The sequence below is a fragment of the Nerophis ophidion genome, linkage group LG01 (assembly GCF_033978795.1).
Source record: "Nerophis ophidion isolate RoL-2023_Sa linkage group LG01, RoL_Noph_v1.0, whole genome shotgun sequence".
Lineage (NCBI taxonomy): Eukaryota > Metazoa > Chordata > Actinopteri > Syngnathiformes > Syngnathidae > Nerophis > Nerophis ophidion.
In genome coordinates this window covers 84,261,105-84,287,035 of record NC_084611.1, presented here as the reverse complement: position 1 = coordinate 84,287,035, position 25,931 = coordinate 84,261,105, and the positions used below count along the sequence as shown (strand labels likewise).

General features: G+C 41.2%; 1 protein-coding gene across 4 annotated transcripts in view; it reads left to right on the top strand.

Moving 5' to 3' along the window:
• sh2d3a (SH2 domain containing 3A) overlaps window positions 1-23,312 on the top strand; it is a 38,724-nt gene extending 15,412 nt beyond the window's left edge. For 3 of the 4 annotated variants that reach the window (XM_061913796.1, XM_061913804.1, XM_061913823.1), the window contains 14 exons: window positions 3,313-3,352; window positions 3,424-3,540; window positions 3,614-3,757; window positions 6,744-7,030; window positions 7,105-7,229; window positions 11,110-11,229; window positions 11,336-11,496; window positions 11,573-11,737; window positions 11,871-12,032; window positions 17,089-17,204; window positions 19,893-20,064; window positions 20,159-20,270; window positions 21,617-21,802; window positions 21,863-23,312. In XM_061913796.1, the coding sequence (XP_061769780.1) occupies window positions 3,313-3,352; window positions 3,424-3,540; window positions 3,614-3,757; window positions 6,744-7,030; window positions 7,105-7,229; window positions 11,110-11,229; window positions 11,336-11,496; window positions 11,573-11,737; window positions 11,871-12,032; window positions 17,089-17,204; window positions 19,893-20,064; window positions 20,159-20,270; window positions 21,617-21,802; window positions 21,863-22,056 (2,101 nt within the window). In that variant the 3' untranslated portion in view covers window positions 22,057-23,312. The remainder of the gene's footprint in view (window positions 1-3,312; window positions 3,353-3,423; window positions 3,541-3,613; window positions 3,758-6,743; window positions 7,031-7,104; window positions 7,230-11,109; window positions 11,230-11,335; window positions 11,497-11,572; window positions 11,738-11,870; window positions 12,033-17,088; window positions 17,205-19,892; window positions 20,065-20,158; window positions 20,271-21,616; window positions 21,803-21,862) is intronic. The other variant, XM_061913813.1, reaches the window with a different exon arrangement.
• The last annotated feature ends 2,619 nt before the right edge of the window (window positions 23,313-25,931 follow it).

Below are 25,931 nucleotides of genomic sequence, written 5' to 3'. Positions count from 1 at the left end.
TAACTATAAAACTATAAAATAAAAAATAGTTTTTTTTTAAATGACAATTGATTCTGAATCGCACAACGTGAGAATCGTGATTCAAATTCGAATCTATTTTTTGCCACACCCCTAGTCCGTAGTAACCTACCACATAGCAAAGGACATACACTATTTGATTTCCTGTTATGCAGCTCATTTTTATTTGACAGTTATTGAAATTTATTGTGTGATATCATGCACAATAGTGCACTTTATTTGTTTTAAACTATTGTAGTTGCGTTCTGTACAAAGCACTTTAATTTAGTGTTTTTTTGATATGTCATCTTAGTGACATCATGCACAAAAGTGCACTAATAGCCTGTTTTAAAATGTCTCTGACAATCTTGCACTTTCTGTCTATAAGTGAGATGAATATTTGTGCCACTGCTTATTAACTGTTTATTAAATAAGGTTTTGGTAAATTGACTTAATTGTGGTTTCCCTCTATGCATGGAAGTTTAAAATGAGCATATATGAATGCAGTATGAAGAAGAATGTTTTATTGTAGACACACAGAATAATCATACTGCTGTGATTATATGAATCAAGTGTTCATTCAAGGCTAAGGCAAAATATCAAAATATATATCCTGTATCGCGATGTGGCTTAAAAATATTGAGATACTAATAAAAGGCCATATCGCCCAGCCCTAGTCTGAAAAAAGGTGCAGATCAAGTTATGTCATGTCTTTTATTGCTAATTGTTACTTTGTTATTAGCATGATGGCTCAATAACTGGTCAACATTGAAACTTTGTAGAGTTTGTGCAGGGGGCGAGGAAGAATGTGCGGTGCAGATCTGGATAAAGGTTCAGCTGGAGAGGTCTACTACTCCACTAAAGGCCTACTGAAATGAGATTTTCTTATTTAAACGGGGATAGCAGGTCCATTCTATGTGTCATACTTGATCATTTCGCGATATTGCCACATTTTTGCTGAAAGGATTTAGTAGAGAACATCGACGATAAATTTCGCAACCTTTGGTCGCCAATAGAAAAGCCCTGCCTTTACCGGAAGTATGTGCGCGTGACGTCACGGGTTGCAGGGCTCCACACATATTCTCATTGTTTTTAATGGGAGCCACCAGCAGTAAATGCAATTCGGACCGAGAAAGCGACAATTTTCCCATTAATTTGAGCGGGGATGAAAGATTTGTGAATTAAGATATTGATATTGAAGGAATAGAAGAAAAAAAAAAGCGACAGCAGTGTGAGCGTTTCAGATGTAATTAGACACATTTACTAGGATAATTCTGGAAGATCCCTTATCCGCTTATTGTTTTAATAGTGTTTTAGTGAGATTTAAAAGATTGTAAAGACATACTTCGAAGTCGGATGGGCGAGGAGCCAAGCTCACAGCTGCCGCTGCTGCAGGACGACCAATAATCCAATGATGTCTCCGGTAAGATATGTATCACAATTTCCCCATCCAAAAACATGCTGGTTGACGTAGAGAAAACATATTGGCTTGACCGCGCCGCTTCACAACAAACAAAGAAACATCGGCTGTGTCTCGGTGCTAAAGACAGCTGCAATCCACCGCTTTCCACCAACAGCATTGTTTTATATAGTGTCCATTATTAAATAAACACAGATTCAGCAACACAGATATCCAAAATACTGTGTAATTATGCGATTTAAGCTGACAACTTTTAGCCGCGAGTGGTGCAGCTGCTAATATTTTCTGAGTGAGTGACGCGTACGCGTCTTCATTCCGCGACGTTTTTAACAAGAAACTCGCGGGAAATTTAGAATTGTAATTTAGTAAACTAACCCGGCCGTATTGGCATGTGTTGCAATGTTAATATTTCATCATTGATATATAAACTATCAGACTGTGTGGTCGGTAGTAGTGGGTTTCAGTAGGCCTTTAATGTTACTTTGTTATTAGCATGATGACTCAATACCTGGTCAACATTGAAACTTTGTAGAGAGTTTGTGCAGGGGGCGAGGAAGGATGTGCGGTGCAGATTTGGATAAAGGTTCAGCTGGAGAGGTCTACTACTCCGCTAATGTCTGCCATTGTGCATTGAATTCAGAAAAAACTACAGGTTGAAGAATTTGTTTTCACTTATTAGTTCAAGTCTACGGTATTCGGTAATAAAAGAAAGATAGAAGTTAGTTTATCAATAAACAATGTGAAAATTGAGAAGGTGTCTGAAATCAGATTTCTTGGGGTCATCTTAGATGAAAATTTGACATGGAAAGCTCATATAATGCATGTGAAAAATAAGTTATCTAAAAGCATATTTATTTTGAACAAGGTTAAATATAGTTTTCCATACAACACAATGAGAATGTTATATTGCTCAATTATTCTACCTTATTTCAATTATTGTGCAGAAATATGGGGAAATACATATCATAGCAACATAGTGCCTTTATTTCTTTCACAGAAAAGAGCAATTCGAATCATTTTTAAAGTAGGATATAGAGACCACACAAATGCACTCTTCATTAGGTCAGGATTACTAAAACTAAAAGACATTGTAGAATTGAATACACTATTAATGATGTTCAAAGCGAGAAATAAAGTTCTTCCGAAGGACATACAAAAGTTATTTGTGTTCACATCTGAAGATGAGAACCACAGAAGGCCGTATGACTTTAAACATCCAAGAGCGCGAACAAATTTGAAACAAATGTGCTTGTCTGTTGTTTGTGTGAAAGCATGGAATTCTCTAAACAAAGACTTAAAAAGCTGTAAGAATATATTTGTATTTAAAAAAAGTTATAAAAAGAGAAAACTGAAATTATATCAAACTGAGTTTTGATTTAGATTGGACGTGTCATTGTGAAAGTGCTTAAAGGAAAATGGAAACGTATGTTGGAGTTTGGGTGTTGGTGGAGGGAACAGTTATAATTAATCTAAAATACTGTAATTTGTGTTAAAAAAGGGGCAGATAAATATAAGAATATAATTCTTCCATCTGCTCCTTTCTGATCATGGAAATGTATAAGAAAGAAAAACAAAAAAAACAATGACAGTGTCAATTGTACGTGGCTTGTAAATATGCATTTTCATGAAAGGAATAAAAATAAATGATGATGATGATGATGAAGTCTGCTTGCATTAGAGCCAAAGTGGTGCAGTGATCCGCCTGCTCCAGCAGATGAAGCTGTGACAGGAAAAAAGCTTGTAAAATCTATCGCTTTTCATTTCTTTTTGTTCCTCTATCAATGCCGGACATGACGATTTTGTTATAGATGTTGTTAAATATTTGGTGACTTTGAAAGTACATCAAAATCCTCATCTTGCTACTAGTGAGCCCTCATTTGTTTGGTATTTTCCAGCAAGAGGAGGAGTGTCGCTGCATACCTGAGCCAGCTGAAGGTAAAAAGGTCAACAAACAAGCGGCCCATTTGTCCGAATAAAGTTTGGATGCCCGCTTTCCTGTCGTGAAGGTGTTTGGCAGTCGCAAGGAAATGGACTCCCTGAAGAAGGAGCTGGAGGAAGAGCTCAAGCTCAGCACCGAGGACCCCAGGAGCCACGCCTGGTACCACGGGCCCCTGACCCGAGAGGTGATAAGTGCGAATAGGATGTCTGCGTGACGAAAGAAGACAAGATCATAATGACCACCATGTTCTTGTCCAGGGTGCTGAGGCTCTCTTTGAAAGAGACGGAGACTTCCTGGTCCGAGATTCCAGCTCGTCGCAGGGTGATTACGTCCTCAGCTGTTTCTGGAGGGACGAACCCATGCACTTTAAGATCATACGTGTGGTCCTGCGACCCAAAGAGGTGCGACGCGTGTGGTTCACGTAAAATCAAACGGTACCATGTTTCGAGACCTTCGTAAAAATGGAACGGCTCCAACACTTGCCGGGTAACCAATCGTATTCATGGTGGACTGCCTCTAGATCAGGGGTGTCCAAACTTTTTCCACAGAAAAATTTAAGCATGCGGGGGCCATTTTGATATTTTTCATTTTATACAAAGTATATGGATTTTTTTTTTTAATCCTTAGGGCTCCTGGGGAGCATAGAGGGTCTCAGTCACTAAAATGTAAAAAATAAGTCAATATATTATTAATTTTTATTTAATGTACAGTAAATCTCTATATCAACTTGAGGAAGATATGAAGTAAAACAAATAAGGTTTTATACCCTTTCTGTCAAAGACAACTTTGTTTTTTATATTAAAACTGAAATATGCAGTGTTTAGATAGATAGATAGTACGTATTGATTCCTTCAGGAGAGTTCCTTTATTTAGCAATTAAATACCTCAAAGAGATGCGTGGGTTCCCTCCGGGTACTCCGGCTTCCTCCCACTTCCAAAAACATGCACCTGGGGATAGGTTGATTGGCAACACTAAATTGGCCCTAGTGTGTGAATGTGAGTGTAAATGTTGTCTGTCTATCTGTGTTGGCCCTGCGATGAGGTGGCGACTTGTCCAGGGTGTACCCCGCCTTCCGCCCGATTGTAGCTGAGATAGGCGCCAGCGCCCCCCGCGACCCCAAAAGGGATAAGCGGTAGGAAATGGATGGATGGATGGATACCTCAAAGATCAATAATGCAGGACACCATTGATTTTAATTATTTAATATTTTTGAGTAATCACAGTGAAAAGTTTAAAAAACAAAATCCTACTAAATATATTTGAGATCCGAAAGGTTTCCCACTCATAAAGTGATACATTTTTTTTATTTTTTTTACTTTTAACACTTAAATTTCAAGATCAACTACCGATATATCTGTCGATTTTAAGTTTGAACTATTATTTTGTTTGTTTTATGCCCTCTTGTCAAAACTTTGATGTTTTTATATGGCAACCACACAACATATGCAATGTTTTTTCCACATAAAACGTTTTGAAGTAATAATTTTTAAGTAATAATTCATTATAACATTGATTTTTTTTGTCCTTTTTTTTTTTGAGCAATGAAAAAAAAAGAAAAAGAGAAAAGGAGAAACTGGCAGCTTTGTGTCAACATTGCCACTTTTTCTCATTAGATTTCCCCTCATTTCACTTTTTTAAAATGTTTTATTTTTTATTTTTGCAATACTATCAATCTTGCAATTTTTGCAGAGTGTGTGGCGGGCCGGTAAACGATTAGCTGCGGGCCGCACTTTGGACACCCCTGCTCTAGATACTATTGCCATTTTCCATGCCAACAAGGCAAGCTACACTTTTCAAAATGCGCTAGCTCAATGCTAATTTATATTGGATATGCCATACAGATGCTACTGATTAGAATAAGTAATTTTACACGGCAATTTCAACACCTCCAAATTTGTTAATGAAAACTACAACTAAGATCAAACTGGTGGGTAATAACTACAATACTTGCAGTATAAACACTTCGTAGGGCTCAACAAAAGACAAAACTGGTACATTCAACTTAATGGCAAAGACTATTTTCTGACTGTGGCAACACAACTAGGACAAACTGAAAGGAATGCATACTTGCAAATGAGATTTAAAAATGCAAGAAAACAAGATTAAATAACTGGACGGCAGTTATAATTATTACATCCAAAAATGAAATGTAATTATTAAACCAATTAACATTTGGTCTTGATGTTTACGTGTGCCTCTTGTTTGTAAAGTAGAAGTACCGTATTTCCTTGAATTGCCGCAGGGCATATAGTATGCACCTGCCTTGAATTACTGCCGGGTCAAACTCGCTTCCCAAAATAATTAGCGCATGCTTAGTATTACCACCTGGTCAAACTTGTGACGTCACGAGTGACACTTCCCCTGTCATCATTTTCAAAATGGAGGCTGATTTCAATACCGGTAATCTGAAATCGCATAAAGGGAAGAAGATTAAGAGCTATTCAGTAGGATTTAAGGTCCAAGCTTACATCACACTCAAATTTTTACTGCATGCGTTTGGTACGTGCTGAAGTGAGAAGAGGTTTTAAAATAATGAGCGCATGCTTACTTTTACCGCATGCCTTTGGTAAGCGCAGGAGTGAGAAGAGGTTTTAAATTAATTAGAGCCCCGACGGCAATTCAAGGAAATACGGTACACAAAAAGTACAAAACAGAACATCATACAACTCAGATAGCATGCAGTGATATACATCTAATTAAAATGATCATTCATTTTGGATCAAGTCATTGAACTGTGAATACAGTTTGTTAAATTGTCCTTGGTTAAATTTAATAAGGAAATATAATTTTTTAAATATTTTTATTAATTTCCTGTTTATATTTTGCATTTATAAGATACATTACATTTCATTTAATTTTATTTTTCCTAATTAATAAACTATTTAAAAATGGTATTTACTTATTTCTATAAAATGTTTTTATTTCATATTATTTTTCCCCACAATTATATTTAATATATTTAACAAAAAAAAAAAAATATATATATATATATATATATATATATATATATATATATATATATATATATATATATATATATATATATATATATATATATATATATATATACATAATACACATAAAATTATATTTGATTTGTAATCATAAATAATATTTTTTGTTATCATATATTTGATTTGTTTTTTAGGTTAATGGACAATTTAGTCAATTCAAATTTTATACAAAATTATTCACATTTTTTTAAGTTTATTTAATACGGTTCATATTTATTAGATTTAATCACCGAAAAAAAAAACTTCATACTTTTCATTCCTGTCAAATCAGACTTTTTCTTCATTTTGTGTACTGCGTAACTCGCTTAAGTCGACATCAAAGGTCGTCCACATGTGTGGACCCGTGAATAAAAGAGGCTGTGATCTTGACAGGGTTACTCTCGGGAGCTGTTCCAGTTCGAGGAGGATCGCTTCGACAACGTCCCCGCTCTCATCCGCTTCTACGTGGGTGGGCGGCGGCCTATCTCTCAGGCATCGGGCGCCATCGTTTTCCACCCCCTCAACAGGACGACTCCCCTGCGCGTCATCGCCGAGCGGCAAGAGGCCGAGAGTAAAGCGGACGGCGGCCCCGCGGGAGCGAAGTCCCAACCGGAGCGCAGGAAGCGTCTGAGCTTCAGCAGCACCCTAAACGACTCCCTGATGGTCAACCCTCTGCTGAGGTGGGAGGACGCGCATGGTGCTTGGTGTCAGGACGCGGGAGTCATCAGCGATAACTTCATTTCCTGTGTGGCAGGAGTGGAAGTCAGCCCGCCAACATGGAGGATGTCGGATGGAGGCCTTTGCTCCAGACGACCCAGTCTGATAGCAACCTGAGAACTGGTGCCTCAACATGGCCTCCACTCACAGGGACGGACAAAAGTATGCGGACTCATACAGGAAGTAAAATTACTAAAGCTTCCACTCGTCTGGGGAGATTCTCAACATTTTTGCTAATTCTAAGTGAATTTAGTTCTTCAGCACAAAACAGGGAGGAGAAATAAGTCCCACAAAGTTGTCTACAATGAATAGAAACTTAATTGCCCTTAAAAAATAATTTTCAGTTCAACCCTTACAAGAGCAGTTACAGGCAGGACCGCCTTAAAGGCCTACTAAAATGAGATTTTCTTATTTAAACGGGGATAGTGCATTAGTGCATTATATTTATATAGCGCTTTTTCTCTAGTAACTCAAAGCGCTTTACATAGTGAAACCCAATATCTAAGTTACATTTAAACCAGTGTGGGTGGCACTGAGAGCAGGTGGGTAAAGTGCCTTGCCCAAGGACACAACGGCAGTGAATAAGACGGCGGAAGCGGGGATCGAACTTGGAACCCTCAAGTTACTGGCCCGGCCGCTCTACCAACCGAGCTACACCGCCAAGCAGGTCCATTCTATGTGTCATACTTGATCATTAGCAATATTGCTATATTTTTGCTGAAAGGATTTAGTAGAGAACATCCACGATAAAGTTTGCAACTTTTGGTCGCCAATAAAAAAGCCTTGCCTGTACCGGAAGTAGCAGACGATGTGCGCGTGACGTCACGGGTTGTAGGGCTCCTCGCATCCTCACATTGTTTATAATCATAACCTCCAGCAGCAAGTGCAATTCGGACTGAGGAAGCGACAAGTTCCCCATTAATTTGAGCGAGGATGAAAGATTTGTGGATGAGGAAAGTTAGAGTGAAGCACTAAAAAAAAGAAATGGCGGTATAGCTCGGTTGGTAGAGCGGCCGTGCCAGCAACTTGAGGGTTGCAGGTTCGATCCCCGCTTCTGCCATCCTAGTCACTGCCGTTGTGTCCTTGGGCAAGACACTTTACCCACCTGCTCCCAGTGCCACCCACACTGGTTTAAAAAATGTAACTTAGATATTGGGTTTCAAAATGTAAAGCGCTTTGAGTCTCTTTGAGAAAAGCGCATATAAATATAATTCACTTCAATTCACTTCAAATAACAGGCGACGGCAGTGTGAGCGATTCAGATGTTATTAGACACATTTACTAGGATAATTCTGGAAAATCCCTTATCTGCTTTTTGTGTTAATAGTGTTTTAGTGAGATTCTAAAGTCATACCTGAAAGTCGGAGGGCTGCGGTGAACGCCAGTGTCTCTGAGAGAAGCCGAGGAGCCAAGATCACAACTGCCTTTTTGACAGCTACAGGAGGAGGTCCCATAATCCACCGAAGTCTCCGGTAAGAGCCAACTTAATATCACAATTTTCCCATCCAAAAATTTGCTAGTTGACGTAGAGAAACATGTTCGCGTGATCGCTCTGTGTTAAAGCTTCACAACAAAAAAAGAAAACACCGGCTGTGTCTCGGTGCTAAAGGCAGCTGCAATCCACCGCTTTCCACCAACAGCATTCTTCTTTATAGTCGCCATTATTAATTGAACAAATTGCAAAAGATTCAGCAACACAGATGTCCAAATTACTGTGTAATTATGCGATGAAAAGAGACGACTTTTAGTGGTAAGTGGTGCTGGGCTAAAATGTCCGCTCCAACCAATAACGTCACAAACACGCCTCATCATTCCGCGAGGTTTTCAACAGGAAACTCCGCGGGAAATTTAAAATTGTAATTTAGTAAACTAAAAAGGCCGTATTGGCATGTGTTGCAATGTTAATATTTCATCATTGATGTATAAACTATCAGGCTGCGTGGTCGGTAGTAGTGGGTTTCAGTCGGCCTTTAACCTAGGGGTTGTATACATTATTCACAATTTTTTAAATAATTTTGTCCATGAATACATTTCCTTCGCGACGGGTGCTTGCACATCTGTGCGAATGTAACAGTCAACTTCAAGAATAGTGCTGGGAGTTTTCTTGCCATTTTAGCTCTGTTTGGCATCATGGAACAGAGTCTGCATCCCAGGTGTCTATGGAGAAAGGGGGAAGGGATTTCAGAGCCTCTTTCGCTGCAATCCATGACCCTGCCAAAGCCAATGCAGGGGGAGCCGAATTGTAGATAAAGATTGTTTTGGCAAACACATTCCAATGGTTTGTGTGCTCGAGTTGTCCCTTCTGGCTCTCAAATTGATCGTAATTTCGCCTTGCAGAGCGGAAACCTTCTCCAAGATGTTATCCAGTTTGTGATTTAGTCCAAAACCACAAAGGTCTGAGTGGCCAAAGCTCTGTCCATCTCTCGATCAATAGTGGCACCTCTGGGGTACTCTGAACGTCTTCCAGCATCTTTTGAATTTGTGGATATACCGCGATATCAGCAGATATCCTTTCATCATAATGTCTTCAACGTCCTGGACTGAACGAACCGCCAGGCACACGACCCTGCACCTTTACCAAGAGTCTATCGCGTGTTTAGCAACAAATGTTCTCGTAGGACAGACAGGTTCCCCCGAACCCGAGCTTCTCATGGTGAAGATCTTGTCAGTTTTGTCGAGAGACTAGTTGATCAACCATTAGGATTTTGGATAGCAGTGCAAAAAGAGGCTTTAAGAACGTTAAAGGTCTACTGAAACCCACTACTACCGACCACGCAGTCTGATAGTTTATATATCAATGATGAAATATTAACATTGCAACACATGCCAATACGGCCATTTTAGTTTACTAAATTACAATTTTTAATTTCCCAAGGAGTTTCCTGTTGAAAATGTCGCGGAATGATGACGCGTGTTTGTGACGTTATTGGTTGGAGGGGACATATTAGCCCAGCACCACTTACGGCTAAAAGTCGTCTCTTTTCATCGCATAATTACACAGTATTTAGGACATCTGTGTTGCTGAATTTTGTTCAATATGTTCAATTAATAATGGAGACGTCAAAGAAGAATGCTGTTGGTGGAAAGCGGTGGATTGCAGCTGCCTTTAGCACCGAAACACAGCCGGTGTTTCTTTATTTGTTGCGAAGTTTTAACACAGAGCGGTCGAGCGAACATGTTTCTCTATGTCAACCACCAAGTTTTTGGATGGGAAAATTGTAATATTAAGTCAGCTCTTACCGGAGACTTCAGTGGATTATGGGACCTCATCCTGCAGCTCAAAAAGGCAGCTCTGATCTTGACTCCTCGGCTTCTCTCAGAGACACTGGCGTTCACCGCAGCCCTCCGACTTTCAGGTATGACTTTAGAATCTCACTAAAATACTATTAACACAAAAAGCAGATAAGGGATTTTCCAGAATTATCCTAGTAAATGTGTCTAATTACATCTGAAACGCTACCACTGCTGCCGCCCAGAGCCGTCACGTTTTTTTTTTTTTTTTGTGCCTCTCTCTAACTTTCCTCATCCATGAATCTTTCATCCTCGCTCAAATTAATGGGGAAATCGTTGCTTTCTCGGTCCGAATAGCTCTTGCTGCTGGAGGCTATGATTATAAACAATGTTCAGATGTGAGGAGCCCTACAACCCGTGACGTCACGCGCACATCGTCTGCTACTTCCGGTACAGGCAAGGCTTTTTTATTAGCGACCAAAAGTTGCGAACTTTATCGTCGATGTTCTCTACTAAATCCTTTCGGCAAAAATATGGCAATATCGCGAAACGATCAAGTATGACACATAGAATGGACCCACTATCCCCGTTTAAATAAGAACATCTCATTTCAGTTGGCCTTTAAGACAAGACAAAACAAAGAAGCAAAGCAAGAGAGATAAGGGAGAGTGAAAGGAAGCCTCCGCCTTAGCTGAAAGAGCGAAACAGAAAAAAAGGTCTATTCCAGCTTTCAATTGTTTCCCGATACTTTTTTGTAACAATCTTACATCATCCGCACGATTTTTGGAATGATGTCCTTCTCACCAAACAGGTGCGCCGCAGAACACAAAGCCACAGGCCACGGGCCCCGCCCCTATCTCCCCAGTGTTCCGCACAGGAAGTGAACCGCTACTCAGCCCAAAGCCATGGCAAACACGGCCCTGTTATCCGGGTAACACACACACACACACACACACACACACACACACACACACACACACACACACACACACACACATGGTATTTACGGTAGCCACGCATTAATTGTGTCCCTGCAGGCGGCGGCGTGACATTGCGAGGCTCTGACGGGCAGCTTCACTCCAGAGCGCCACCGAAACCTCTCAGGATCTCTGCCATCTTCCCCAAAAACCTCTGTCCCCCTCCGCCGTCGGACCGGGACCAGGACCCGTCGGCTTTCTACGACGAGCTGGTGGTTCAGGTACAACACAACACCTCAGCTAAATCGAAAATCAAACGGGTCCGCCGGCTCCTGAATGTCACGTCGCCACGTCCAGGTGCCTCGGTCTCGGCGGAAAGGTCACGTGGACCGACTCAAAGCGGAGGAGAAGTGGCAGAGCCGGGCGAGGATCACAGAGACCTCGTTTGGCTTCCTGGAGGCCGACAACAACGAGGCCGTGTCACGTCTGCTCCCGGACAAGGACCGCTTTGAACCTCCACAGGTCTTTGTTTCAAAGCTCCCCTTTTTCGAAAATAAAACAGGCTTCACTACATATCTTAAAATCCATGCCCATGTCAAACTACAGTTCCTAGATTGGCATGTTACTATCTTCTATCTTCTCTCCGTCGTCACAGATGGAGAGCAGCTCGTGCTTCCGGTTGGACCGGTTTGAGTCGCTGCTGTTGCCGGACAACAACCGACCGCTGGAGCCCAGCGTCTTGCTGGCCCTGAAAGAACTCTTCAACCGCTCGGACCCCAAAACCACCGCCCTGCACATGCTCAGCGTGGACTGCCAGGTTAACACAGCAAGCACCTTTGATAACACCGTAAACACTATTTATTCAGCTAGAGGGCGTTAACTAGCAGCAGACTATTACAGGCGAGAGGCTAAAATAATGTTTTGGAGTGCATGAGAAAGTGTTAAAAAAAAAAAAAAAGGCTCGGTTGGTAGAGTGGCCGTGCCAGCAACTTGAGGGGTTGCAGGTTCGATTCCCACTTCCGCCATCCTAGTAACTGCCGTTGTGTCCTTGGGCAAGGCACTTTACCCACCGGCTCCCAGTGCCACCCACACTGGTTTAAATGTAACTTAGATATTGGGTTCCACTATGTAAAAGCGCTTTGAATATAATTCACTTCACTTCACTTCCCTACAAGTATACTGAACACCACAGTAGCAACACAACCAATGTTGTAATCAGGGCGGGGTACCCATTCACGTAAAATCAAAGGGTAAACTATTTTGATCGCTTCGTTGCGCATGTCGTCACGTCCGGTTGAAGACTTGGCACGGATGCAAGCAATCAGCGGGGAAACAGGCGTATTTGTGGCATACTGCCTTTACGTAATGTCACCATTTTAACACCAACAAAGCATTCATGCCAGATAGAAAACGTAAATAATAGGGCTGCGATTCAATGTCGAGTCTTGGGGTCACGATTCGATAATATATCGATTTTTTTCGATTCGATTCTCGATTCAAAAACGCTATTTTTCCGATTCAAAAGGATTCTGTATTCATTCAATACATAGGATTTCAGCAGGATCTACCCCAGTCTGCTGACATGCTAGCAGAGTAGTAGATTTAAAAAAAAAAAAGCTTTTATGATTGTAAAGGACAATGTTTTATTAACTGATTGCAATAATGTAAATTAGTTTTAACTATTAAACGAACCAAAAATATGACTTATTTCATCTTTGTGAAAACATTGGACACAGTGTGTTGTCAAGCTTATGAGATGCGATGCAAGTGTAAGCCACTGTGACACTTTTTTATTATTTTTATAAATGTCTAATGATAATGTCAATGAGGGATTTTTAATCACTGCTATGCTGAAATTATAACTAATATTGATACTGTTGTTGATAATATTCATTTTTGTTTCATTACTTTTGGTTTGTTCTGTGTCTCCTCTCAATTGCTCTGTTTATTGCAGTGTTGCTGGGTCAGGTTTGGTTTTGGAATTGGATTGCATTGTTACGGTATTGCTGTGTAGTGGTTTGTTGGATTGATTAAAAAAAATAAATAAAATAAAAATCGATTAAAAAAAAAAAAGAGAATCGATTCTGAATCGCACAACGTATTCGATTCGATTTTCCCCCACACCCCTAGTAAACAAGTAAGGCCCCGCTTTTCAAAATGCACTATCTTGATACTAGGGATGGGTACCGATGGGTACTTTTTTTAGCACAGATTGAATCCCGCCGGTCCTAAAGTCACAAAATCCAACGGTGCCACGTTTCGTTACCAGGGTTACGCGTGACGTCATGCCTGGCTGCCGATCACTCCAGCAGCACTAAGAGCGTACTCAGCCAAATTACATCCAGATAATGTTGCAATTTTCAATGCTAACAAAGAAATTGACTCAAAAAAGGCTCCAATGCAAGTAAAGTAAGGTTCCATTTTTCCCAAAAATGTGCTAGTGATGGTAATATACATTGGCTTTGCTATTGAAACGTTACTGGTTAGCATAAGTGAATTTACATATCAATTTTAACACCTCCAAATTTATTAATAAAATCTACAACCATACTTGCCAACCCTCCCGGATTTTCCCGGAGACTCCCGAAATTCAGCGCCTTTCCCGAAAACCACCCGGGACGAATTTTCTCCCGAAAATCTCCCGAAATTCAGTCGGAGCTGAAGGCCACGCCCCCTCCAGCTCCATGCGGACCTGACTCAGCAATGTTGTGACCCTCTTAAACAGGACAATACTGTCATCTACTGTACATAGAATAGAATAGAATAGAACAGGGGTCGGGAACCTTTTTGGCTGAGAGAGCCATGAAAGCCAAATACTTTAAAATGTATTTCCGTGAGAGCCATATCATATTTTTTAACACTGAATACAACCAAATGCGTGCATTTTTTAAGTAAGACCAACATTTTTAGAGTATAATAAGTCTCTAATTCTTTTGAATAACATTGTTATTTCTTGAACAGGTGTGGTAGAAAACGGATGGATGGATTAAAATGCATGAGAATGTTTTATATTGTGAACGTTATTTTTAACATTGTGATTACCAGCAGAATTATTCATTACTTATCATGTTAGGCAATGTCAGCTAAGATTTATCTGAGAGCCAGATGCAGTCATCAAAAGAGCCACATCTGGCTCTAGAGCCATAGGTTCCCTACCCCTGGAATAGAATGTACTTTATTGATCCCTGGGGGAAATTCAGCACCACAGTTTGCTCACAATAAAGAATGATAATAATAAATAATATAATATCTTATATATATATTATATAATATATGAATGATATAAATATATTCTACATTTAAGTGCAGTCAAGGAACGTATGCATTAGGGAGTCTGTTCTGAAGCCCACAGTAAAGAGACGTAACTTCATCATGTCGCATGGTTATTGACTCCAACCCAATAAATTACACCGTCGACGAGCAAAATGAAGAAATACGCTTGCAAGTTCCAAAACGATTGGAAACAAGATTTTCAGTCTATCCAGGAGAGTTCGAAGGGGAAGGGGTATGTTGCCTGTAAATTTTGTAGAACAGACTTCTCCATTGAACACGGCGGACGAACAGATATACTCAGTCTACCCCCACCCCACCCCCCACCTCCTGAAATCAGAGGTCTCAAAGTTGGCAAGTATGTCTACAACAAAGATGCACGTTACAATCAAACAGCTGGTGCATTTGAAGTATTAACACTTTTTAGGGCGCAACAAAAAACACTATAAAATATACACTACTGCCATCTGACATCTTGGACTTGTAACTTTAATTGCAATGTAATGTCATACTTGCAAAAAAACAAAACAACAACTGGACAGCAGTTTTTATTATCATCTCATTTTTAAATGTGGCAATAAAAAATACAATTTTATCATTAAAGACAATTTGTTAAAGGCCTACTGAAATGAGATTTTCTTATTTAAATGGGGATAGCAGGTGTCATACTTGATCATTTCGCGATATTGCCATATTTTCGCTGAAAGGATTTAGTAGAGAACATCGACGATAAAATTCGCAACTTTTGGTCGCTAATAAAAAAAAGCCTTGCCTGTACCGGAAGTAGCAGACGTCACTGGTTGTAGAGCTCCTCACATTGTTTTACAATCATGGCCACCAGCAGCTAGAGCGATTCAGACCGAGAAAGCGACAATTTCCCCATTAATTTGAGCGAGGATGAAAGATTTGTGGATGAGGATAGTGAGAGTGAAGGACTGGAAGAAAAAAAAAGAGACGAGGGCAGTGAGGAGCGATTCAGATGTTATTAGACACATTTACTACGATAATTCTGGAAACACCCTTATCTGCTTATTGTGTTACTAGTGTTTTAGTGGGATTATATAGTCATACCTGAAAGTCGGAGGGGTGTGGTGACCGCCAGTGTCTCTGAGGGAAGCCATGGAGGAGCCGAGAGAGTCTCAGCTGCCTCTTTGACAGCTGCAGGAGGAACGACACAAGCTCCGCTCATGTTTACGGTAAGAGCCGACTTATTACCACGATTTTCTCACCGAAAACCTGCCGGTTGACATGTGGTAGAGCAGTGGTTCTCAAATGGGGTTACGCGTGGGGTACGTGAGATTTAAAAAATATATTCTAAAAATAGCAACAATTAAAAAATCCTTTATGAATATATTTATCGAATAATACTTCAACAAAATATGAATGTAAGTTCATAAACTGTGAAAAGAAATGCAAAACTGCAATATTCAGTGTTGACAGCTAGATTTTTTGGTGGACATGTTTCCATAAATATTGATGTTAAAGATTTCTTTTTTTGTGAAGAAATTGTTTAGAATTAAGTTCATGAATTCAGATGGATCTCTATTACAATCCCCAAAGAGGGCACTTTAAGTTGATGTGTAAAAAAACCTTTATTTATAATTGAATCACTTGTTTATTTTTCAACAAGTTTTTTAGTTATTTTTATAATCTTTTTTTCCAAATAGTTCAACAAAGACCACTACACAAATGAGCAATATTTTGCACTTTTATACAATTTAATATCAGAAACTGATGACATAGTGCTGTATTTTACTTCTTTCTCTCTTTTTTTCAACCAAAAATGCTTTGCTCTGATTAGGGGGTACTTGAATTAAAAAAAATTTCACAGGGGGTACATCACTGAAAAAAGGTTGAGAACCACTGTGGTACAAAACCATGTTCGCTTGACTGCTCTGTTCCCTATTAAAGCTTCAGAACAAACAAACAAACACCGGCCGTGTTTGTGTTGCTACAGCCGGCTGCAATACACCGCTTCCCACCTACAGCTTTCTTCTTTGATGTCTCCATTATTAATTGAACAAATTGCAAAAAGATTCAGCAACACAGATGTCCAGAATACTGTGTAATTATCCGATAAAAACAGACTACTTTTAGCCGTGATCAGTGCTGGAGAACATGTCCGCTACCATTCCGCGACGTTTTCAACAAGATACTTCGCGGGAAATTAAAAATTGCAATTTAGTAAACTAAACCGGCCGTATTGGCATGTGTTGCAATGTTAATATTTCATCATTGATATATAAACTATCAGACTGCGTGGACGGTAGTAGTGGGTTTCAGTAGGCCTTTAATGTTTATTTACCATACACAAAAGTACCGAAAATTGCTACCGTTGAGTACCGGTATTGATTACCAAGTACCGGGAATTGGTACTGTAGCGGTTCAAAAGTAAACGGTGCCAATCCCGAGCGATTAGCATTAGCAATTTTACATGGCGATTTTAACACCTCTAAATATGTTAATGAAAACTACATCTAAGATGCACATTAGAATGAAACAGCTGAGGCGTAATAAGTACAATACTTACAGTGTGAACACTTTTAGGGCGACGCTTGATAACTTTGTTTTTGTTTTGTTTGCTGAAGGTTTGTTTGCTGAAGGTGGCCCGTATTGTGGGAGTGACGGACGAGCAGAGGAGGATTATGGGAGTGGGGTCGGGCCTGGAGCTCGTCACCCTGCCTCACGGGCGCCAGTTACGGCAAGACCTGCTGGAGAGGTACACAAATTGTTGGTCAAACCTGAATGAAGCTAGTGAGGCAAGAAGGCGTGTGATACTTGCCGGCAACCAGCAGGGGCGCTGTTGAGTCGGTGTTTACTAGATTACTGCTCAGAAGAACATTGGCGTGGAAACAGGAGATTGATACAGATTAATTCCCTCATCCCCAAAACAAACACACACAAAAATGACCATTAATTAATTTTTTTTTTTCTTCTTATGCTTACATGACAGTTAACTCTACTAAAACGTGAGAACAGGAGTGTCCAAAGTGCGACCCGAGGGTAATTTACCGCCCGCAGCTAATTTTTTTAAAGACCTGTGGCACATTTAAACATTGTAATTTAAGAAAAAAAACTTTAAAAAGTGGAGTAACTGAGCAAACTGGAGAAATGTAACAAGAAAAAGTTGCAATGTTGACATGCAGGTTGTTGTTTTTTTTAACTTAAAAACTGTCATTGTTCAAAAAATGTTCCATCCATCCATCCATCCATCATCCTCCGCTTATCCGAGGTCGGGTCGCGGGGGGCAGCAGCCTAAGCAGGGAAGCCCAGACTTCCCTATCTCCAGCCACTTTGTCTAGCTCTTCCCGGGGGATCCCGAGGCGTTCCCAGGCCAGCCGGGAGACATAGTCTTCCCAACGTGTCCTGGGTCTTCCCCGTGGCCTCCTACCGGTTGGACATGCCCTAAACACCTCCCTAGGGAGGCGTTCGGGCGGCATCCTGACCAGATGCCCGAACCACCTCATCTGGCTCCTCTCGATGTGGAGGAGCAGCGGCTTTACTTTGAGTTCCTCCCGGATGGCAGCGCTTCTCACCCTATCTCTAAGGGAGAGCCCGCCACTCGGCGGAGGAAACTCATTTCGGCCGCTTGTACCCGTGATCTTATCCTTTCGGTCAATACCCCAAAGCTCATGACCATAGGTGAGGATGGGAACGTAGATCGACCGGTAATTGAGAGCTTTGCCTTCCGGCTCAGCTCCTTCTTCACCACAACGATCGATACAACGTCCGCATTACTTTAGACGCCGCACCGATCCGTCTGTCGATCTCACGATCCACTCTTCCCTCACTCGTGAACAAGACTCCTAGGTACTTGAACTCCTCCACTTGGGGCAGGGTCTCCTCCCCAACCCGGAGATGGCATTCCACCCTTTTCCGGGCGAGAACCATGGACTCGGACTTGGAGGTGCTGATTCTCATTCCGGTCGTTCACACTCGGCTGTGAACCGATCCAGTGAGAGCTGAAGATCCGGGTCAGATGAAGCCATCAGGACCACATCATCTGTAAAAAGCAGAGACCTAATCCTGCGGTTACCAAACCGGATCCCCTCAACCCCTTGACTGCGCCTAGAAATTCTGTCCATAAAAGTTATGAACAGAATCGGTGACAAAATGTTGTTATTGAAGGTTCCAGTTACTTCACATCAAATATTTAACTTCGAAATATATTTTGGGGAAAAATTGTGCATATTTCTTGTTTTTTGCCATAAAAAAACCCAAATGTTTCTTTGACAAAAATGTCAAAAAAAACAACCAACTACAAACAAAGAAAAATAATCAAAATGTATAATCAACTTCTTAAACTTTTTCTTAAACTTTTTTTTTCCATCAAGTACCACCTTAGAAAAAACGTATCTCTCCAACATTAAAATACGAACCTCGTTTCCATATGAGTTGGGAAATTGTGTTGGATATAAATATAAACGGAATACAATGATTTGCAAATCATTGCATATTTGATGTTTAAACTGATAAACATTTTTTTTTTGCAAATCATTAACGTTAGAATATGATGCCAGCAACACGTGACAAAGAGGTTGGGAAAGGTGGCAATAAATACTGATAAAGTTGAGGAATGCTCATCAAACACTTATTTGCAACATCCCACAGGTGTGCCGGCTAATTGGGAACAGGTGGGTGCCATGATTGGGTATAAAAACAGCTTCCCAAAAAATACTCAGTCTTTCAGAAGAAAGGATGGGGCAAGGGTCACCAAATTGTAAGCAAATTGTCGAACAGTTTAAGAACAACATTTCTCAACAAGCTATTGCAAGGAATTTAGGGATTTTACCATCTACGGTCCGTAAAATCATCAAAAGGTTCAGAGAATCTGGAGAAATCACTCCACGTAAGCGGCATGGCCGGAAACCAACATTGAATGACCGTGACCTTCGATCCCTCAGACGGCACTGTATCAAAAACCGACATCAATCTCTAAAGGATATCACCACATGGGCTCAGGAACACTTCAGAAAACCACTGTCACTAAATACAGTTTGTTGCTACATCTGTAAGTGCAAGTTAAAGCTTTACTCTGCAAAGCGAAAGCCATTTATCAACAACATCCAGAAACGCCGCCGGCTTCTCTGAGCCCGAGATCATCTAAGATGGACTGATGCAAAGTGGAAAAGTGTTCTGTGGTCTGACGAGTCCATTGTATGTTATACTCTTCTGACATCACCTGATAGCAGTGTGAGTGTCCACATAAGTGGCCATAAGACCCCAATTCAGTAGTGTACACAATTTTGTAAAAAAAGAGCTAAAGGGTGCTGTCCACACATGTGGCCGCTAAGCCTTTAGAGGCTAAATGAGAGTCGTTGTGAAAAATGATGGTAAAGTAGAAGTACAGTACGGGGTGATGTTTGAGGCTGTATTCACTGAAGCGCTGGCGTCACGTGCCCTGCAGGCATCACCTGATAGCGCTGGGCGTGGCCGTGGACATCCTGGGCTGCACCGGCACCGTGAGCCAGAGGGCGACCGTCTTGCACAAGTTCATCCTGCTGGCCCAGGCTCTGAAAGACCACGCCCACAACCTGTACGCCTTCTCCGCCTTCATGAAGGCCCTGGAGATGCCTCAGGTGGGTTGGCGCGGGGAGAACTCCCCCAGAGTCCGGCTGGGGGCGGCGTGGACACGGCGCTCACGGGGGTCGGTGTTTTTGTGCGTGTGCGCAGGTGCTGCGGCTGGAGATGACGTGGCGGGCGCTGAGGAGGAACCACACGGAGAGCGCCATCCTGTTTGAGAAGACCCTCAAGCCCTTCATGAAGTCGCTGGTCGAGCGGGACGGTGAGCGCTGAGCTAGTCCCGTTTTCTGGCAGTGGGCGTGTACGGAAAGGGGCGGGACTAGGCACACTTCCTGACGCCAACAAATGTCCTCCATTGTTGTTTACTGGCCTTCTTAATCCTTCTTGACTTGACTGCTGCCTCATTGTTTGACCACTAGAGGGCAGCAGAACGCACTAAGGGCAAATTTTACTCAAGAAGTACCTTTTGGTTAGGATCTGGATAAAGGCACCCAGCGATACCATATATTCCCTAACCTATTCTTGCATTGTATCATTTAGTTTGATAATTATAATGAAACTATTTTTTTTTAGAACAAGTTACAGGTTAGAAATATTCCGCATAGCTCGGTTGGTAGAGTGGCCGTGCCAACAACTTGAGGGTTGCAGGTTCGATTCCCGCTTGTGCCATCCTAGTTACTGCCGTTGTGTCCTTGGGCAAGACACTTTACCCACCTGCTCCCAGTGCCACCCACACTGGTTTAAATGGAACTTAGATATTGGGTTTCACTATGTAAAGCGCTTTGAGTCACTTGAGAAAAGCGCTATATAAATATAATTCACTTCACTTCACTACTTGTTACATGAAGATGGCCTAAAAAAATATATTTTTTTATAAATAAATAGATAAATGAATAAAAAATATTTTTATATATGTGTGTGTATATTTACATATTTATATGCACATATATACACATATGTGTGTGTGTATATATATATATGTACATATATATATACATATATATGTATATTTACACATATATATGTATATATACACATATATATGTATAGATACACATATATATACGCATATAAATGTATATATACACATTTGTATATATATATATAGTCACAAATGTATATATACGCATGTATATATGTATATATACACATATATATACGTATATATACGCATATATATGTATATATACATATGTATATATATATATGTATATATGCATATGTATATATGTATATATATGTATATGTACACATATATATATACACACACATATAGAAATGTATATATACACACATATATATAAATTTATACATACACATATATATATGTATATACACACACACACACACATATATATATATATATATATATATGTATATATATATATACACACGCATATATATATGTATATATACACACATATGTGTGTGTGTGTGTGTGTGTGTGGAAAAAAAAGAAATATATACAGTACATTTTTTTTTTTGGTCCCAAAATTTAGAATTGGAAGAATTCGAATCAGGATTTTTGCTGATATTGTATCAGATTAATGTTGTTTCGGCCAATACTGCATCGGCGATAAATGACCAAATATGTTTTTCTTTGCTCAGACTCGGTGGTTGGAGGTCCCGTGGCCGTTCCTCACCTGGTTCCTCTGCTGATGCTCATGGAGGGCGAGGACCCCGTGGAGAACAGCGAGCGAGGCTGTCAGCTCCTCTACGACGTCCTCCAGAGCGCTCGCCACACCGCGCTGCACGCCCGCGACCACCAGCAGCACGCACACACTCTGCTCACAGGTACACACACACACACACACACATGCTCACCTGGTCCCTCACACTCTCTCTCGCGCCCAGCAGGGTGGACGCCCATCCCCGAGATGTTGGAGGCGCTACGCACCGAGTTCGCCCTGCGCCTCTTCTGGGGTCAGGCGGGGGCGCAGGCCGACAGGAAGGAGCGCTACGACAAGTTCGACAAAATTCTTTGCGTGCTCTCGGACAAACTGGAGCCCGTGGAGATCAGCGCCAAGCAGCCCCAACAACTCTCCTGATCCAAAATCTCACGTCCAAAGCCAAAACCCAGTAACTCAATTTTGGAGTTCCTAGCTGACATGCTTTACATTAGTGTATGCGATATTGTAATTTGTTCCGTAAGTAAGCTGTTACGCGCATGGCAGGACCTAGCAACTACCACATAACCGCGTAGATACAACAGAAAAACCTAGTATCTCAAGGGACCAATCGGAGCTTCTCTGTCAGTCGCCTTATTGTCTTTAATGAGACATTTGCACGAATGGGGGCCGACCGTCAACCTGATTATGTGATATTATGGCACGAGGGGATATTTGGAAGATTGGCCCAGGACGCTGCAAACACCTTCAGTAAATGTATTGTTCTTGATTCTTCCCCATGCATACTCTTTTGGGCAGATAACTGTGGAGGTCCAAATAAAAACTGGACGCTCTACACGGCTCTTGCCCGTTGTGCAAACGCAGAATGGGGCCCACCCGAGATTGTGATAAAATATCTGGAGAAAGGGCACACGTTCATGAGAGCAAATTCAATCCATGGCTCAATCGGCAAGAAAATGAAAGCTCAAGAAAACATCTATATGTTTGATGACTTTGTAGATCTTTGTAAGACAGCATCGAGATAGATTGGTTTTCCTTTGTTTTCTCCAAATCAGGTGGAAGTGAGTTACTAGGTTTTGCCTTTGGACGGGAGAAATGTGACGTGGAAGAAAAGCGAGCAGGTGTGGATGCCAGTGCACGCAAGACAAGACATGAACAACACTGGATTATTATTATTATTACTACTACTACATCTCCATCTTTTGTTGCACCTCCATTCGCTCCTCAGGTTGGCGGTAAAACCACACCTTCTACCTCGTTTGCAAAGACCAACCACTGAAAAACTTTTTTTTTTCTTAAAAGCACGGTGGACTAGTGGCTAACATGTCTGCTTCGCAGTCAGAAGATTAGGGTTCAAACGTACGCCTACATTCCTAAAACATGTGTAATAATTGTAAATAATAAAAGTCCTGCTGATGACAGTCCTGAGTGTCCGCTCTCTCTGCCCTCTGCTGGGATAGGCTCCAGCTTTTAGGGAGGGGTTGGAACACGATGCTGGATGTGGACCACCTTGACACCCCCCCCCCCCCCCCCCCCCCCTTTTGGGAGTAATACAACAACACTGACATTTATTGCTGCCGTTCCCATTTTTAAGTTATTGTAAATGACATTTCCTGAGCAGTTTCGTCACCCAGACCCCCACCTTGTCCTCAATAAATGTTAGTGCTGCAACATTTTTTTGTCTGACAACTCTCGTTTTTTTTTATTTAACGTGTCATTATTCACAACCAGCCCCCCCCATCTCATCAGAATCTCCCCAAATGTTTGTGCTGCAAACATTTTTTGACTTAACTATACAGTCTTTTTACTGTTTTTACATTATTCATGTGTTAATACTTATAATCAGCCCCCCCCCCACCTTGTCAAAAAATGACTCCAAACTTCTCCCAATTGTTTGTGGTGTTTTTGCAATGTTTTTTTTAAATCAACCTCTTTTAAGAATATAAAAAAATTAATAAAAAATGTAATACATTTTTGTGTATATATACATGTATATGTGTATATACATGTGTGTGTGTATATATATATATATATATATATATATATATATATATATATCCATCCATTTCTACCGCTTATTCCCTTTTGGGGTTGCGGGGGGAGCTGGCGCCTATCTCAGCTACAATCGGGCGGAAGGCGGGGTACACCCTGGACAAGTCGCCACCTCATCGCAGGGCCAACACAGATAGACAGACAACATTCACACTCACATTCACACACTAGGGCCAAATTTAGTGTTGCCAATCAACCTATCCCCAGGTGCATGTTTTTTGGAAGTGGGAGGAAGCCTGAGTACCCGGAGGGAACCCACGCAGTCACGGGGAGAACATGCAAACTCCACACAGAAAGACCCCGAGCCTGGGATTGAACCCAGGACTGCAGGACCTTCGTATTGTGAGGCAGACGCACTAACCCCTCTTCCACCGTGAAGCCAAGTATTTTGGTATTTTTTATTTATTTCATATTGTTATTGATTTCACCAAAATCCATCACATGATGTGTTTTAGTTTCTTTTTACTTTAAATATGGATTGTCAGTAACATAATTCAAGTTTTTGTGGATTTATTTTTGTATTTCCTTTATTCTTACAAATCTGAGCTTTTATTTTGAAAGTTTGAGGATATGAGGTTGCGTAGCTGCCGTTCCCGCCAGTCTTCGCCGTTCCTCACTGCTAGAGGTATGTTGTTTTGCTATGGGATTAACAAAGTCTAATTTTTGAGTTTAAATGCAAAATTAACGGAAGAATGTTGATGTGCAAATGTTCGAGATGTGTTTAAGGAGGTCTTTGTTTAGTGGCGTGTTTAAAATAGCCATTTTGAGCGAGAGAAGGAAAGTTTGTTTGGCCGAGACTTTTACCTGTATGTGTGTGTGTGTGTGGGTCCTCCATTTTGTAGCCTACATGCTCAATGTGTTTTATATATTTTTGTGTGTGTTAGGAGTTATGTGGAGAGGAGATGACCATTGCACTCATATTGTGTCTCATGTCACTGTCATACAGGAATAAAGTGAATGTCAGAAGTTGAACCAGCCCCATGTCACATGTCATTGAATGAACGCAGAGTACCGTATTTTCCGCGCTATAAGCCGCACCTAAAAACCAACACTTTTCTCAAAAGATGACAGTGCGGCCTATAACCCGGTGCACCTTTTATGTGTATTAATATAAATATTTATTTTCATAGAGTTTAGGTTTCGCAACTACGGTAAACAGCCGCCATCTTTTTTCCCTGTAGAAGAGGAAGCGCTTCTTCTTCTACGGTAAGCAACCGCCAAGGTAAGCGCCCGCCCACCTGGAAAGAGGAAGCGCTTCTTCTTCTACGGCACGCAACCGCCAAGGTAAGCACCCGCCCCCGTAGAAGAAGAAGCGCGCGGCTAATCCGATTCATTTAATTTGTGTGTTTCTGTAAAGACGACCACAAAATGGCTCCTACTAAAAGACACGCGTACAACGCAGACTTCAAACTCAAGGAAATGAGTCACGCAGAAGAACACGGAAATAGAGCAGCAGCGAGAGAATTGAACATAAATGAGTCAATGGTGCTTAGGTGGAGGAAGCAACAAGATGACCTGCGCCAAGTAAAGAAGACAACACAGAGTTTGAGAGAACAAAGCAAGATGGCAACAGTTGGAGGACAAACTGGAACAGTGGGTTGTTGAGCAGAGAGCAGCAAGCAGAAGTGTCAGTACCATCACTATTCCAATGAAGGCAACAGCGCCAGCAAGCCAACTTCACTTGGATGATTTTAAAGGTGGTGCTTCTTGGTGTTTCCGGTTCATGAAAAGACGCAATCTCTCCATCCGCACACGGACTACTATTTCACAGCAACTGCCAAAAGACTTTCAAGAAAAGCTGGCTACTTTCCGCGCATATTGTAAAAACAAGATAGTTCAAAAAAGATCCGTCCAGGAAGGCAAGATTCATGGAACTGCCGGACAGCGACACTGACTCTGATGACTTCGACGAGACGGAGCCCGCCATTTTGGATGCCGTATTCGCCCAATTTTTTAATTCAGACACCGAAGAAGAAAAATTCGAGGGATTTATGGATAAGGAATAACTTCTGAAGGTGAGCTTTAAATGTTTATTTTGTGTGCTGTGACATTAACGTTCGAGCAAAGTTGAGTTATTGATGTTGCTATTGCTCTGCAATATTTTGAGTGTTACTATTGTTGTGATTGCACTTTCGCACACTGGTTTGTATTATTAAAGTTTGACTGACCTATCTGACTGTTTTTTTGGACATTCCCTTTAGCGCAGCGTGGGCGCGGCTTATGACCCGGTGCGGCTTATAGGT